This window comes from Sminthopsis crassicaudata, chromosome 1 (genome assembly GCF_048593235.1).
Source record: "Sminthopsis crassicaudata isolate SCR6 chromosome 1, ASM4859323v1, whole genome shotgun sequence".
In the NCBI taxonomy this organism is placed as follows: domain Eukaryota; kingdom Metazoa; phylum Chordata; class Mammalia; order Dasyuromorphia; family Dasyuridae; genus Sminthopsis; species Sminthopsis crassicaudata.
Window position 1 is genome coordinate 196596305 of NC_133617.1, and position 17833 is coordinate 196614137.

General features: G+C 34.1%; 1 protein-coding gene across 7 annotated transcripts in view; it reads left to right on the forward strand.

Moving 5' to 3' along the window:
* Positions 1–17833, forward strand: part of ZNF516 (zinc finger protein 516) — a 141544-nt gene that overhangs the window by 55139 nt on the left and 68572 nt on the right. For all 7 annotated transcript variants that reach the window (XM_074273668.1, XM_074273694.1, XM_074273686.1 and 4 more), the window contains one exon: positions 17–2054. In XM_074273668.1, coding sequence (XP_074129769.1) covers positions 152–2054 — 1903 coding nt within the window. In that variant the 5' untranslated portion in view covers positions 17–151. The remainder of the gene's footprint in view (positions 1–16; positions 2055–17833) is intronic.

Genomic DNA, 17833 nt, shown 5'->3' on the forward strand with positions numbered 1-17833 from the left:
GCTTTTCCTTTTTCAGGTGCTTATTGCCATCCCATATATGGTTCGCTTAGAACATGCTTGAACTTAATCGTACTGGGAACATCTTTTACCTTTGGAGAGGGAAAATATCACTTGAAAAAGAAAAGATAACACAATTGCTCTTCAAAACTGCATGATCCAAAGCACAACTCCACCCTCCACTATTGGACAGAAGTTCCCCCTTTTCTCCTTCACAGCTAATGGTGCAGTAGTACAGATGGATCGCCACAGAGAGGCAGAAATGGAATTGAGAAGAGCCTCTAGTCCCAGCAAAGCAAATAAGAGCAATGAAGTGGATGGAGATAGGTCTTTGTGCCACAGCTGCTGCATCTGTGGCAAAAGCTTTCCCTTTCAGAGCTCCCTTTCACAACACATGAGAAAGCACACTGGGGAGAAGCCATACAAATGTCCTTACTGTGACCACAGAGCTTCCCAAAAAGGTAACTTGAAGATTCACATTCGGAGCCATCGTACAGGAACTCTAAGTCAAGGACATGAACCTGAGATGGGAGAGTCACAGCTTGGAGAGATGGGTGTGTCTGAGGGACTTGATGGATGTACTAGTCCTACCAAGAGCACCTCCGCGTGCAACAAGATATTGAATGGGGCTACCCAGATGGATAACAGCAAAATCTTGCTGAGAAGCAGCAAGAAAGATGCAGGAACTGATGCCTCTGCTGCTGAAGAGGATAAGATCTCCATGTTCCAATGTACTTTCTGCAAAACCAAGTTTGAGAGAAAGAAAGACCTTGAACAGCATATACATCAGGTCCACAAGCCATACAAATGCAGGCTGTGCAATTATATGACCTTGAGAGAGGAGACTCTATTGAACCACATTGAAAAGGACCATATCACAGCTCAGATTCCAAATGGGGAGACCTATGTGGAGAATGGCAAGAATGAGCTCAGCCCTGGGGAATTTCCTTGTGAAGTGTGTGGTCAGGCATTTAGTCAAACCTGGTTCCTTAAAGCTCACATGAAGAAGCACAGGGGCTCATTTGACCACGGATGCCATATTTGTGGAAGGAGATTTAAAGAGCCTTGGTTTCTCAAAAATCACATGAAATCTCATGGCCCCAAAACTGGGAACAAAAACAAACCAAAAAGTGATTTGGATCCTATAGCTACTATCAACAATGTGATTCAGGAAGAAACTATTGTGACTGGCTTGTCCCTCTATGAAGTTTGCATCAAGTGTGGGAACTTGTTTACAAACCTTGAGAGCTTAAAGGTCCATAATGCTGTGCACCGCAAGGTGGAGGGGATTCGAACCCAAGACAAAACCCAAGGGTTAGTGCCTGGAAGCTTCGACCCATCTGAAACACAGCAGTTTTTCTTACAGTGCCTGAATTTGAGACCATCTGGAGGGGGAGATAAAGTTACAAGTGGGCAGTCTGGAAAAAGAGTTGCAGAACTGGATCCTGTCAATAGTTACCAGGCTTGGCAGTTGGCCACCAAAGGAAAAGTGGCAGAACCCTCAGAATACCTGAAGTATGGAGGATGGGATGAAACCTTGGCAGATGCAGATGTCACTTATGACAAAGACAAGAGGGAGTACATCCTTGTGAGCCAGGAGAAGCGCAAGCGGGACCAAGATTCCCAGACTTCTGGCAATCCCAAGAGGAAGACTTTTTCAGGAGGGCGTTCAGATAAGTCTGGAGGTGTTCAACTAGGAGACAACTGCTTTGTAGTTCAGGGTGATACAGATTACAGACCATCTTCTCGCCAGAGTCGCCGGGCAACCCAGAATAATAAGTCAACTGAATGCTTTGAATGTGGAAAGATTTTCCGCACATACCACCAAATGGTGCTCCATTCCAGGGTACATCGGAAAGATCGCCGGACCTGCAGTGAGAGTGGGGCTACAGCGCAGCGAGAACGATATGGCTCCACCAGTGAAGGGGACTCGGGTTCTACTAGCCAGCCCAGCAGTCCTGGGTCTGCCTCAGCTCCTGAGGATTCATTGACCTCTGGGATGGGAGAGGAGGGTGCTGATGACAGCTTTGAGGAAGGAGCCCCAGAATCCTTACCAGGTAAGGCCCCATATTTATTTAATTTTTAAATTAAATCTACTCAATATATGCATACCCTCACAAATGTATTTTGTTCTTGTTGTTGCACATTTCTCCGTTCCTTTTGATTAATTAACTCTTGTATTTTTGCATAAATTACTCTTAGTGACATTTTTCTGCTGATGTTCTATCCTGGGCAACTATAACTCTTAAGCTCAGGAAGCAGCTTCTTTCACACTTGAAAGATTCATTCCTTTCTTCTTGATATTCTACCCTTCCTTACTACTTCCCTTCCCCACCCTTTCAACACATAATCACCATCTCTCCCTGTCCTTTCAAACTTATACAGATGCATTAAATAAAAACTTTAAACTCTTATGCAGCTATAATTAATCTCCTTGGATTAAACTAGTCCTCTGGGTTCAGTGCTTGTTAACTGGAACAGATTACTTTCCAAGTAGTAGCTAAATATTTAAAGAAGCATTGTAAACTTCTGTGGTTTAATTTGCCTACTTGTTTCTCCATCATTTTCCAATTTTATTTAAATATTCTTCAAAAATGGAAAGTAGCATTTTAGTCATTGAAATGGATTTACCCACTTTGTCATCTGCATGATGTTCTCAAACAAAATATGTAATGACATTTGCCATTTAAAAAATCTAAACATACCACAATTATTATATAGTCTGAGGTGCATTCACATTAACATGAATGTTATAAATTATGTTATATGTTATGTTATAAATTCCATGTGGAAATGATGTTTGCATTGGCTGTGCAGAAATACAGTCTTTCAAAGAATAAGACTTTGCAATGAATGCCTTTATTATGAAGGCATATTCTACACCTAAATAGCTATAGAAATTAAGTTTGTCAGGGCCAAGATCATGGTTATGATCTCCATTTTAAAGCCAGGAAAACTGAGGTAAGGCAATATACACACACGTACATATGATTTATATATGCAGATAAACATGAAATCAGGTGCTGCACTGTGATAATCTTATATACATTCCATGTGCAGATAATATTTGATATAGATTTTATATTTTCTATGTCCATTTCTTACTCTTAAATTCTGTGGCAAAACAGAGTGAGCATAATGCCTTTTGACATACAATGTTCATTCAAGGAGGTAAATCATGGCTTTTCACCCAGTTAATTGGCACTTTGAAGCTTGACCTGTTTAATCAAGGAGCTGTCAGCTGCCACTGTGCTCCTCTTCCCATAGTTTTTTGTTTAGCCTCCATCAATATCCCCATATTTTTTGACTCCTAAAATTTTTTTTAAAACAAATTTTTAATTTTTAAAATTAAGAACAATTTTTTTTCTCACTGACTTCAATGAAAATATCTTCCCTGCAACTTTATTTTCTCTTTTTACTGCACCAACCAAGCTGTTCTTAAAGCTTTATCTTAATGACCTATACTTTGAAAAGGTTAGGACACCTTTCATATTTTCTAGAATATTGACTTGTCATTCATAAAACTGTTATTTTGAGAACATTAAATGATACCCTATGTCCTTTAAAGAGTTAACGTACCATACCTGAATAAACACTTAATCCCCAGACAATATTTTGATCAGTCCAATTCATGACAAACTAACTGTACTTTTATTAAAAGAACTGGTTTGTCTCTTTTCTTTGGCTCCTCATCATTATCAGCTATAAATTGTTTGAAAAAATGAAAAAGCTAGAGCTCTAGATTGAACAGCAGTTTTGCTCATCATGATTATAACAGGCGTGACCAATACCCTTAAGGAGGAACACCAGGAAACTGGGTTTCTGGAGGTACAGTGGCAGTACCTCATTCATGCTTTGAAACTGGAGAAAGCAGCAGATTAAGCCAAGCTGAATACATAGGAGGATCTTGGAAAACAAAAGAAGTTGCCATGATTGGCATGGCTATCTTAAAATTCCACAACTTCCTATTCAAGGACTGGAATAATTAATGGGAAGAGCATAGTTTGCAAGGAATTCTTGCACAGGGCTTAAGCTGTCAAATTAGAAATTACTTGTCAGCTCTGGGAATCCTAAATCAAAAAAGCTTGAAGAGAGGTCATTGTAGTCATTGTGGGACTGATCCTAGTCTTGAGTGATCTTGTCTGTCTTTAGGTAGAAATCACAAGTTCCTAGTTTAGGGATACAAATTACTTGTGTAATACTTTTGTGGAAGGAGAAAAAGACTAAAAGAAATGAAATTCAAGGTAGTGAGAAATATAGCAAATGAATTGGGTCTTGTAAATGTATTAAAATTATTAGGAACTCTTTTCTGAGTTGAGTTCACATGAAGACAAATTTCCTAGATACTTCATTGAGAATTTGGTTTGTTTAAGAATATTGAATTATTATCATTTGTATCAATAAAAAATAATAGCTTAAAGTTTGTATAGTGTTTTGAGGTTTGCAAAATGCTTTCATTATGTGATTTCATGTGTTAAGATCTGTGTTCATTGGAATTGTTTAGGACAACAAAGAAGTGCTTGCTAATATCTTTCAATTTTTGTTTAGTCACAGTGAGAAACTAATTCTGAGTTTTAAATGTTTTTGAGAAGTTTAATTCTTAGCTTTCATTTTTCTCCAACAACTATAGATTTTCTTGGATTACTTCCAATAAAGTTGAACCTAATTTTTCACAGCAGAATTGGATAAAAATGTCAGGTTAATGCTAATCTCTTAGCATTGTTTTGTTTTTTACTTGAGAGTTCAATTTATCATTTGAAAAGAAAAATTATCATTTGGCCATTTTACGCCATTAAAAAAGTCAGAGGATTAATATTAGTCTGCCCAATGGAATTTTAAATACTAGAAATTAGAAAAAGCAAATAGTTTTCTCTCTAATTTGGGATTTATATTGTTAGTGGTTTCTCATATGAGTGCTGGTTAGAGCTATTATTTGCCATTTGAAGAAGTTATACATTTCAGTTTAGCCTTTTTTGTAATTTAATAGGTACCTTATGCATTTACTGTAAACTACAGAAATAAGAGGAAATAGGATATTTATCCTTTTAATCAAATAATATGATTAGACTATCATTCATGAAATAAACTGATTAAGCTGTTTATAAAACTGAAGAGTATTATTGCCTGCTGAGTTGCCTTTTCTCACTTAAAGGGTTGACTATTTTTGCTTAATAATTGAATTTTCTTGGGTCAGGGGTACTAGAACTAGTCTTAGTGCTCTCAATTAGAAGACTTGAGGAGTATTAGATCACAGATTCATAAAGCCTCTTTGAAGCAAAGAATACTTAATACACTAATTTAACTACTATGAAAAGAGGTTGTGTGATTTGGACAAATCCTTAGAAGAAACTACTTTGTAGATGAAGCTCCTAATATTTCTAGGTTTGTTTCTCAAACCCTCTTTGTGCCTTTTTTTCTTCAAAGAACATATGCTGACTTCTGAAAGTGCTCCTAATGTCACTTAACATTAAAGTTATCTTTTATTAATACTCACAGCATTCCTGTGAGTTGGCTGATGAGAGCTTTTCTTGATAGAGAAATTCAAGTCAACAAAAATTTATTAAACTTGCATTAAAGAAATGGAATCCCAAAGAATCACTTTTGAAAAATGATAGCAGTGATCTTGAGGAAATTATTATTCACATCTTGTGACAATAGCCCAGAAAGCCATTTTTGTCTTATAATTTTATTTTCAATCTGAAGATGCCTTGACTTTTAGGTACTTAATTTGGTATTTTTCCTTGCATAAAGTTTTAGCTTGCAATGTCTTAGGTTAATTGAAAAAATAATAGATATTAATAAAATAACAGATATCACTGCCTGGTACTTGAGGAAGTTTAAAAAATTAGAATGCTTCTCCCCTCCTCTCCCCCGCCTTGGTGACAAGCAAAGAGAATAAAAGAGGGGAAAAGCACAAAAATACTATCCCAGGGTCATCTGTGAGTTTCTTTACTCCCCATCCCTAGTTTCTTTCCTATCATTCCCCATTCTAACTAGGGAAGAGGTAACCCTTTTCTGTGGCAAGGCCATCCCTCCTCTCTGTGTCCTTGAGCCTGACTTTTCTGGAAGCTTCCCCTATTTAATCACTTTTTCCCCCCTGAATCTTCGATCTCTATCTCTTTATTTACTGAGTTCTTCCCAGCCACCTACAGATATGCCTAAACTTCTTTAAAAAGAAAAAAAAAAAAAAGAAAAGAAAAAAAAACTACATGAAAAAAGAGAAACAAAAATCTTTTACTTTACTATTTCCTCAAACTTTATTGTTTTCACAAATTAAAAAAAGTAATCTACACTCATTTCCTTAAGATTATCTAAATTCTTAATTGTTTCTAGTATAGTTTCTCATCCTACCAATCAACCAAAACTGTTCTCTGAACTTTTTAAAAATTTATTTTTAATTTATGAAATAAAAAAGTATTTCTATAACATAATAAAAAGGTGATTGCATATGAAACTGCAAATCTATTATATACAATTTATTCCTTTAAAATTATATAATAAAATTATCATGTAAATAGTCATTTTTACAAAAATTCTTCTCTGGGCTCTTATTTTTACTTCACTAGTTACTCAGAGTATTTCATGTTTTATTCATTAATTTGATGGTTATCTTTTGAATATAAACCTGGTTCAGTTTGAAAGTATAGTTTGTGTTATACTGCACATAGAGTTTACTGATCTCATCCAGTTTGCAGGACACAGTTATGTTCTCCAAAGTTAACTTTATTAAGGAAAGAAACTTACTCTTTCAATCCAGTGTTGATTGGAGGGGTTGTGCCTATTTACCTTTTTTTTTTACTTGAACTCACAGAGACAAGGAAGCTTAGATGTTTTCCTTTTACATATTCCTTAGAGTTTACTTCACTTTAGAGAAGAAATATGCGTCTAAGTATCTTCTCCCCATTGTGCTGTTAGGCATGTCTTTTAATGACATCAGGCACCTGCACAGAGGAAGCTTAGAGACTTGGGACTCAAGCTTTAATGTTATTAGAATCTTAGACATTGGGTGTATTGCTGTTTATTAAATGTGTTCAGATGTTGGATTGTAAGAATCTTTTATTCTTATTAAATTACTTTACCAGTGACTCCACAGAAGAAGCTAGAACAAGAATTCTATAAAGGGAAATGTTATAAACGCTGAAGAGGATAGGAAAAATTTTACTAAAATGAGATTGAGAAAAGTTCAAAGTATAGGCAGGAAATAACAAAATGACAATTTAACAGAGGAAGGAAAAACACATATATCTGGGGAAAATTTAATCCTAAACACTGATACTTTACAGGATTGAGGTACTAAAAGTAGTGATGTTAAAAAATGTACATAAGAGGTATCGATATATAACTTATTACCTTTCTAAAGGATTGAAAGCAAAATGAAAATGTCATTTCAATTCAGTACAACAGATATTTATTAAGTTTCTGATTTATGTCAGACATTATGGGGGTTATATAGCGAAAGATAAAAATAAAAGTTGCTACTTTCAAGGTACTCATAGTCTATTAAGGCTCTTCTCTAGCTCTTTAAGGTTAAATATATCTCAGTAGATAGTAGCCCTGTGAGATAGCCATGGCGGGTGTTACTGACCCCATTTTTACAGATGAGGAAACAGATACAGTTTTAAATCTTTAACTTCAAAATTTTGCCCCAACAGGGTGTTTGCCATATGATTCTGACCAAATTATTTACTTTTTTTTTGGTTCCTCATTCTGTTCATGAGAAAATGAATTAAACATGTTCCTCTAATAGAGAGGTTGCAGTTGAAATGTGAAAATATTTGACTGCCAGGTTGAAGAAAGAACTTTGACTGTATTTGGCAGGCAGTATGGAAAGTTTGGGGCAGGGAAGTGATATAATCACAATTATGCCTTATGCAGATGATATTCTTGGGCCAGGAAATCTGGAGAGTATCTTTAAAATTATCTAGTTCATCTTTTCTCATTTTACAAATTTAGAAATTGAGTCTATATCCTAGCATTAGTGCGGAAAATGGATTGATTGAAAAGGCAAGGTATTAGAGGTAGGGAGACCAGATCATTTCACCGTAAATGCCATTATGCCACTCTTTACTAATAATTAAACATAATGATAGCTAACATTTATATAGCCATACTATGCACTAGGGACTGTGTTACAAATATTAGCTTATTTGATCTTCACAGCAACCTGAGAGGTTATCCCCATTTTACACATGAGAAAACTGAGGGAAACAGAAGTTAAGTGTCTTGTATAGGATCCCACAGGTTAGAGTCTGAGGCAGAATTTGGGGTACGTTATCTATTGTGTCACCTTGCTGACTATTCTTCATGTTTGCCTGTTAGCTATTGAAAGAGCACAAAAAAATTAGTTATTTGAGAAATTCTTTCAATATCTTGGATTTGTCGAAGCAAAAGAACTAATTTACATTGTCCTGTTTTCTCTCATCTCATAATGTTTTTGAAGTTTACTTATGCAGGGGTCCAAAGAAATTAAAGTCAAAGAGCAGTCTAGCCAGAACTGGAAATCTGGTGTCTTGACAGTATGACTATTACTCATATCTTCTTCAGGAAGCTAGAAAGATCACAGTTATTTCAGAGTAGAAGTAATATGAAGTAAGGTTAAAGATGCCAAATAGATGTTGGATTCTTCAGATTATTTTCTGATAGGATAATCTTTTCCCTGTTTCTTTGACTCATTGCTCCCTGCTCTATTCTATTGATGCTGGTAGTTAACTTCCCATTTAAGTGGACACTTTAGCTCCTTTTCCACCAATTTCTAAGCTTAGAGGATGTAAGCTTGAAGCAAGTTGGGGTAATGGAAATATCACTTGTCTTAGAGGTGAAAAAAAAGCAGGCTCAAGTCCTGATTTTCTTGTATTCCTGCTATATTTGGTCAAGTTGCTTAGGGCTCTGAACTTCAGCTCCCTCTTTTGTGATATAAGGATACTAGAACATGTGTTATTCATCTTGATAGGCTGTGAAGATCCAGTAGGATAACAGACATATGAGATGTTTTAAAAGTGCAAATTGTTATTATACTTAATACTCTCAGCTTCAAAATACTGTTTATGACATCTGAGCGGAGGAACACTTTTTTGAAAGCAGCATTTATTGATAGTGACTGAGAATAACAAGGATAACATCCTGAGATTCCGAGGGCTTTGCAAAGAGTGACAAGGTTGGTAAGGTGTAGGAAGAGTCTGTAGAGAGCAAGATTCTGAATCCTGTTTTGAAATCATCCTTAGCTGATCAGCTGGAAGAAAGACAAAAAGCAGCTGGGAATAACCAATGGTTTTGTTGAGTGCAGGTGTTGCTAAGGGACAGGGCTCTAAGTATTGAAGCTTGATGTCAGCTGGGAGTTAGCTGACAGCAGAGGGTGTGGTTAGAAAATGGCTCTGGAACGGCATAATTTAGGCTGCTGACGGAAATACTTCATTCACAGGCTGGGAGATGTGACCATTACATAGTTAACTGCCTTTTAGAGTTCACAGAAAATGGTTTGTGTGTGTGTGTGTGATTGCTTTGCTCAAGAAAATGGTCATCTGCTTTTTTTTTTTAAACACATTTCTTCAATATCTGGGATGCCATGTAATCAGTTCCCTATATGTATATGTGTGTGCTTGTCCACACATATGTGTACATGTGAGGCTAGAGACAGTAAATAAGAATACAAAATTGAATTAGGATTCCTCTTATAATTATAGTGAGGGACGGTCATGAGAAATGATACATTTGCTAGAAGATGAATTTTGTATAGCAGTGTCTGGAAAAACAAAACTGTAGTCATGTTATATGGAGAGCTTTACACTTAAACAGCCTATAGCTTATTATTTATATTCATAAGGTATTTTTAAAAGGTATTTTAAAAAGTGCTATACCTATGCAAAATTCTATTGCAGCTGCCCTTTACATTCCATTTTAATGTTTCACTGTACATTTACGGTATACCTCAGTAGCTCCCTTCTCCTCAGTTTATTGAACAGGTTTCAGCATTTAGAGATCTGATTCCCCAAAAGATGTGATTTTTGCTATTACTGACTCTGCACATCTCTGTATCATGGCCATTGTGATTCATGATAACATTCATTTGTTTTCTGGGTTTTCTGTATAGTGATACCATGGAAAAGGGCAAAAATTATGTTGAATTCATTTTTATATTTAGCTTGAACCTCTGATCCAAAGATACAAAATCATATGGTCTAAGAAGGTCACTCAAATGTTTTCTCATAATCTTCCTATGAGTTCTCAAAATCTTTACTTTCTACAAAGGTAAGATTCTTTGGGAAGCATCATGGGTTCTTATACAAGAAATTTATGTAATAAATAATTTGATAAACTTTTATTAAATGCCTACTGTGTTTAGTGCTGGAATACAAAAAGAAGCAAAGAAAAAGTCCTTTCCCTTAGGAGCTTGCAATCTAATGGAGAAGACAACATGCAAACAAATATATACAAAGTAAGGTTTAGACAGGATAAATAGGAAATAAGAGAAATAAGACATAGTATTCTGAAGATGAAAACTTCCTCTAAAAGATGAGATTTTAAATGAGACTTAAAAGAAAGCCAGAGAATTTAGTAGTTGGAATTGAAGAGAGAGCATTCTAGGTATGGTACAGAAAACAAAGGGGAATACAACACCATGTTTTAAGTGAGGTCCTTTGTTTCTCTTCTTGTATGGGGGAAAGCATCTGTAAGTCAGTGAAAAAAGTGTTGAAAGCCACTAGGCAACAAAACATGGTATCAATTTGGGGGGAGTGTGATAAACATTATATAATAATGCTTGCATTCATTATATGAATGAGTTGGAATGAACAAACTTCTGAATATTTGTAAAAAGGTGGAGGGGGAGTGGCATTTGTATATTATAAAATAGGCAACTTATAAAACATTTATTTATTTTACTGTGCAGGGTAAGGCCCACCCTCTACAATTTTCACTATTCATAATGTGTCCTTTCTGAATCACATAGTAGTAATATTCTTAATATATATCCAGAGAAAATTGTCAGAAACATCATTTTTATTTAAATCCTAGTCAGTTTTTTTTTTTTTTTTTTTTTATTATATATATATATATATTTTATAATATTATCCCTTGTATTCATTTTTCCAAATTACCCCCCCTCCCTTATTCCCTCCCCCCGACGACAGGCCCTAGTCAGTTTTTTTAAAAAAACTTTTTCAATAGTATATTATTTTTCCAATTACGTGTAAAGATTGGTTTCAACATTTTTTGTAAGATTTTGAGTTCCAAATTTTCTTTTACCTTCTCTCCCTTACCTCCTTTCTCCCCAAGAGAGCAAGCAATCTCAAATGGTCTATACATGTACAATCATTTAAAACATATTTCCTTATTAGTCATGTTGTGAAAGAAAAATCAGAACAAAAGGGAAAAATCTTGAGAAAAAAATACCAAACCAAAGGTGAAAATGTATGCTTGGATGCTCATTCAGTTTCCATAGTTCTCTTTCTGGATTTGAATGGCATATTCTATTCCAATTCTATTAGAATTTTCTTGGAACACTGTATTACTGAGAAAAGCTAAGTATCATAGTTGATCAAAAATAATATTATTGTTACTGTGTACAGTGTTCTCCTGGTTCTGCTTACTTTACTCACTTCATGTGAGTCTTTCCAGGTATTTCTGAAATGAGCTTGCTCATCAATTCTGATAGAACAATAAAATTCTATTACATTAATATTCTGTAACTTATTCAGCCATTTCTTGATTTATGGGCATCCACTCAATTTCCAATTCCTTGACATTGTAAAAAAAAGAACTGCTACAAACATTTTTGCACATGTGGGGCCTTTTGCTTCTTTGTGTTTTCTTTGGGATATAGACCCAGTAGTGATACTGCTAGATCAAAGGATATGCACAGTTTTATAGTCCTTTGGGCATAGTTCCAAATTGTGGAGCCAGGATTCTTAATCTTTTTTGTATTTTGGACCCATTTGACAGTCCGGTGAAATCTATCAACCTCTTCTCAAAATAATGCTTTTAAAAGATATATATAAAAGATATGAGATTATAAATATTGCATACATTGAATAGGAAATTTATAATATATTTAGTTAACAAAGTATTAAAAAAAACCCAAAACTTCAAGGAACCCAAACTAAGAATCTCTAATCTAGAGTCTAAAGGTGTTAAAAATCATATACTTCTACATTATGGTCTTAGCTCTGGCCACTGGTCTTCTTGGCCAAGTCCATTTGCTATATAAAATTTATGTTCATTAGTAGTGAATCCTAAGCATAAATGAAAAAACTTATTGATTTTCAGTAATCTCATATTCCTCCAACTTGTATCAGATTGGCTTGGTCAGTTGATTGGATATTTTAAAGAAATCTCTTGGATGCTATTTGATTTGCATAATTTTGGGATGAATTTTCATCTTGGGAGTAAGTTTGTTATGGTGAATTATTTTATAGACTTAGACTTTCAGCTTTGAAGCACTTACATTTTATTCAGTGAGTTTGCCCTTTTATTATTCAGTCTTCCCTGGAATATGCTCTTAATTTTTCATTTGTTAATTTAAATATTTTCTACTCGGATGATTCCTAGATAATTTGTATTGGGATTAATCTAAGTCTGTAGATATATGAGCAATTTCTATGCTTATGAGCTAATCCAGTGCATCCGTATTTGTTTGCATAAAGCTTGGTATATTATTCCCAATTATTTCTTTAGATTTATCTTTTACTATCCTTAATACTAGTAATGTTTGTTTCTGGATGAATGTATACAGAACAATACAGTTTTATTACTGAGACTTGTATTTTATTTTATGTATATTCTTACTATACCAATTCATCGAGAAATATTTGTTAAGACCTCCTATGTTCAAGGCACTATTATCCATTTAGATGATTTCCATTCTACTGCTTTACTCTGTTTGCAAAGAAAACCAATGATTTGAAAGAGGTTTGTCCTAGATTAGGAAGACATTTGGGCTAACTGTTCTGTGCCAGATGCATTCCAGTAAAAACATGTGTGATCTGAATATTATTCTGGTTCTTTCTGCCAAATACAGAATAATTATTTGAGCACTGAAAATGCGCTGATATCTTCCAAATGTTCTAGGGTTACTGTTTCTTATTGAGTATCAGAAGTATGTTTTAAATAATGATGTCAATGGCTATAGATATATTTGTATCCGATAGCTTGGAGAATAACCAATTTAATGTCCTTAAAATGTATGCTTACTTGGGCCCCTTGTCAGTGCTAGGATGGTATTTTGTGAGTTAATTAAATTCCTACTATGTATTAAACATTGCATTAGAGGGGTAAGGAATACAAAAGAAACACCTCATTTGCCTGAGTATGTAATGCCTTTGAAGATAAAATGACTTTGCTTTTCAAAGAAAAATAGCCAATATTTAAAAAAAAAATTCTATCTTATTCAATCTCAAATATTATTATCATGTATGCTGTGGGTAAAAAAAAAAAAGCCAGCCTGAAATTCTGCCAGTTGTATAGATAATCATACTATTTCAAAATGAAAATGCTTCTGGGAACAGAAAATAGTCAGAAATTATTATAATCAGATTGTTTTCTTAAGTCTTAGTTTATGTCAGTCTAATAGGAAAGACAGGGAGAAATTTAAAAAGTAATTTTGATGTCTTGTTAGGATAGGCCTGTATAAGGCACAGATATGAAGGGCCTGGGACAGTTAAAGGGATATCATGAAATGGCATTTCTCCCAGGGGAGATGAGTAGAAAGGAATTAAAAAGTGATAGCAAACATTTATTGAGGACCTATTCTGGGTAGAGCACTGTTGTAGATCCTGGGTGAAATGCAAAGATTGTAGATAAGACATACCATCTTTTTTGTCTAGAGATGCCTCTGCATTGCATTTTACAGTTCTTGTAAGAAAATAGGGGGCAGAGATTCATGGGTTTTTAATCTGCCGTTTCTTCTATATCCATTCACAGAGAGTAAATTTAAAAAAAAGATAAATTTATATTGATAACTTTTATGCTATCCATTTTCCTTAAGATATATCCTCCTTGAGGCAGCTAGGTGGCACAGTGGATAGAGCACCAACCCTGAAGTCAGGAGGACCCCCAAGTTCAAATGTGGTCTCAGACACTTAACACTTCCTAGCTGTGTGACCCAGGGCAAGTCACTTAACCCCAGCCTAAAAAAAAAAAAAAAAAAAAAGATATCTCCCTTTCCTTCCTAAAGAAACAACCCCTCTGTAAAAGAAAGAAGAAAGAGAAACAAAGTTCAGCAGAACACACACATCAGGAAATATTTGATGCTATTTATGACATTTGATACCCATAGTCACCCACTACTGTGAAGAAAATAATCTTCTCATATCTTTTATTTGACAAATTCCATTTCAGTTCTTGTCTTGTTTCTTCCTTTTACATTGTTGTTAGAACACACACACACACACACACACACACACGTTGTTTTCCTGGTTCTGCTTATTCACTTTGCATCAATAAGTCTTCCCGTGGTTCATTGTATTCATGGTAGTCATTATTTCTTATAATACAATACTCTTTCATTATATTTTTAGACAGTAACTTGTTTAGCCATTCCTTCATTAATGGGCATATAATTTGTTCAAAATGGTTCACCACTACAGGAAGTGCTGCTGTGAATATTTTTGCTGTATGTATGTGACTTTTCTTTTTCTTTCTTTCTTTTCTTTTCTTTTCTTTTTTTTTTTCATTGATTTCCTTGGAGTAAATAAAGCCTAGAAGTGTAATCTGTGGGGCAAAGGAGAAGAACGTTTTAGTAACTTTCCTCATATAATTCTAAAATGGTTTTCTAGAATGCTTAGACAAATTCAACTATCTTTGAACAGTGCAGTAGTGGAGCTGACTTTCCACAACTCCTTGAGTGTTGACCCCTTTATTATCTTTATCAATTTGCTGGGTATAAGGTAAAGCCAAGAGTTGTTTTGATTTATAAAGAATAAGAAAAATGATAGTAATAGTAATCATAGCTAGAATTTATATACTGCTTCAAAGTTTGTAAAAACCTTTATATGCTAATCTCATTTGATCCTCAAAATTACTCTGTGAGGTAGGTGCTAGAATATTATTCCCATGTTACAGAGGGGGAAACTGAGGCTAAGAGGGATTAACAGGTATTCAGTGTCTGAGGCAGGATTTGAACCCAAGTCTTCTTGCTTCCAAGACCAGTGCTTACCATACTATCCTGTTGCCTCTACTTGTCTTCTCACGAGTGACGTGAAGCATTTTTTCATATTTGTTAAATATTTTGCAGTTCTAATTGTTCATTAAAAAACTTCAAGCCCTGTGAGGGACTTTGTTTTTAAAGTAATTTTTCTTTTACCAAAAGAATGCTTGCCTTACATTAGGATATATGGGAAGGAAACAAAATTCCTGTTCCCATGCCTTTAAAATTTAATTAAGGGAAAGACCAAACATTAAATGTTAAAAATAATTTATAATGTTAATAAAAAATACATGTGAATGAAAATTAACAAAATATATCAGAAAAGATAACTTATAATGTCTATGATAACGTTTAAGTCAATATAATAATGATAACTAATTTAAACAATGCTAAAGGTTGGCTAAAGGCTTTACAGGTATTATCTTATTGATTATCATCCTTAAAGCAACTCTCTTACTTAGGTATTGCTCCTATTATTCTCATTTTATAGATGAAGAAAACTTTTCTAGGCCCTATGTCTTCAAACTATTATGTTTATACCTTGCTTGTAGTTCTTTGCTTGCTGCTTTCTCCCTTAGATTGTAAACTTCTTGGGAGAAGAGACTTCTGTTTTCACTGTTTCTAGCACAGTGTCTAGCATAGTGCCTGGTACATAATCAGGCACTCAAGAAATGCTTGTTCACTTGACTTAGGATAGAGAAGCTGTGAGTTGGTCAGTCACAGTTAGTAAAGATTAAATGAGCATAAGATAATATATTGATAAATTGTAACTTTTTATTTGTCCATGCCATAAATTTGTGGAATTTTCCCTTAATAAAGTAGTAAAGCTTTAAAATTTAAACTGTCTTGGTGTAGATTAAAAACTTGAATTGATCAGCTAAAAAGCCTGAGTTTGACATTGAAGTTAGGGTTGTCTTTTACATCTGAGCCTCAGTTACATTTCATTCACAATGATTTAATGATTCCCAAATGATTGGTTTTAAATGAATTGTGGTCAATATTTTGATATCAAAAGAGAAATAGTTACTGGCTTTACATATTTTCATTTTTAAAGACATATATTAGGCAGTGATAGAAATACTGGGATGAAGGAAGAATTATTATGGGAAACTTATAATTGCTCTTTCAAAACTAAGAAATATGGTACTCTAGGAATATAAGTTTGAAAGCCAAGTATAAAATTTAAAGGCCATTTCCTATTCTAGTAATTCATTGTGTATGCTTGGTCTATAGTGAAATTTGAAAAAATAAATAAAAACCTTGAAAGCCAACTTAATATGTTTTGTGAAAAATGCTCCTTTAAAGATTCTGGTCATCAAGCATAAAGATCATGTGTTTAAAAATTTCATAGGTCTTGAATAAACTATTAATGTCAAATTTTTATGTCATTATTTTTGCTATGTTATTATTTGGGAAAAATATCTAAAATTTTAGTAACTAAGACACTTGGGGAAATGGGGGAGGGTGAAGAGGCAGAAGGACTATTGAAAAAGAGACCTTAAAATACTTAGAAATAAATTATAAAGATTGATTTAAAAATTGGTAATAAAGAGGCATGATATTTATAAATGTATAGGCCTGCCTCCAACATTGTGTATATATTAAATTTCTTATAATATTTGAAGGATAAGCACTATGATATACACAATTTTTTCTTTATTATTCTCTCTATTGGGAATCAGAATTTTTTAGTTTATATTTATGAGTTGAAGTCCTTATATTTGTGGATGATCATTAATGCTAATGAGTGTAAGTAAATATCTTCTGGATCTGAATCTTAATTCTGAAGTATCTATAGATCTAACCTTGGATATATTGTCATTATTTACTTATTTTTTTTGTTTTAGATGTTTAATTCAGTTGACTAAATCTATTTTTCTCATATTTTTTTTTGTCTGATCCACATTTTATAAGACATGTTGAAGAGTGAGAGGAATAAGTATGCTTTTTCCACTATCCTCTGGGACCATCATGCAACCATCCACCTTTCTACATAAACATCCCTATCTTTCACTCTTAATTTACATTAGACTATACACATGTGTATATATAGATGTGTTTACATATGTTTCTAAGTTGATTTTCTAAGCAGATAATGTTTACAATTATGCAACTCACTGAGAGAACCTATTGTGTATATTTGTTGGAAAAGACATTTTATTTGGGAGAGTAATTGTTCAGTCATTTCCAGTTGTGTCTAATACTTTGTGATTCCATTCAGATTTTTCTTGACAAAAATTGTGGAGTGGTTTGCCATTTCCTTCTTTAGCTCATTTTACAGATGAGGAAACTGAGACAGAATGATTTGCCCAGAGTGTCCTAGCTAGTATCTGAGGCCAGATTTGAATTCAGAAAGATGATGTCCTTTATGGTATACTACACTGAATCACCTAGATGCTTCACGGGAAAATGGAATGGATTTTCAGTGGCTTCTTATACAAAGTATCTTCTATATGTGTAGTAGATGGAATACGTATGATAGAGTGAGGAGAGTATTTCTAGAGTCAAGAAAGATGCGCTTAAAACGAGATCTCTTTGAAAACGTAGTTGTTATAGTGTAAAATGTTTTCTTGCCTCTGTTCACTTCACTCTGGACCACTTCATACAAGTTTTAGTTTTCTTTGAAAACATTCATTTCATTTCTTTTTTTTTTTACAACACAATAATATTCTATTGCATTCATATAGCATACTTTCT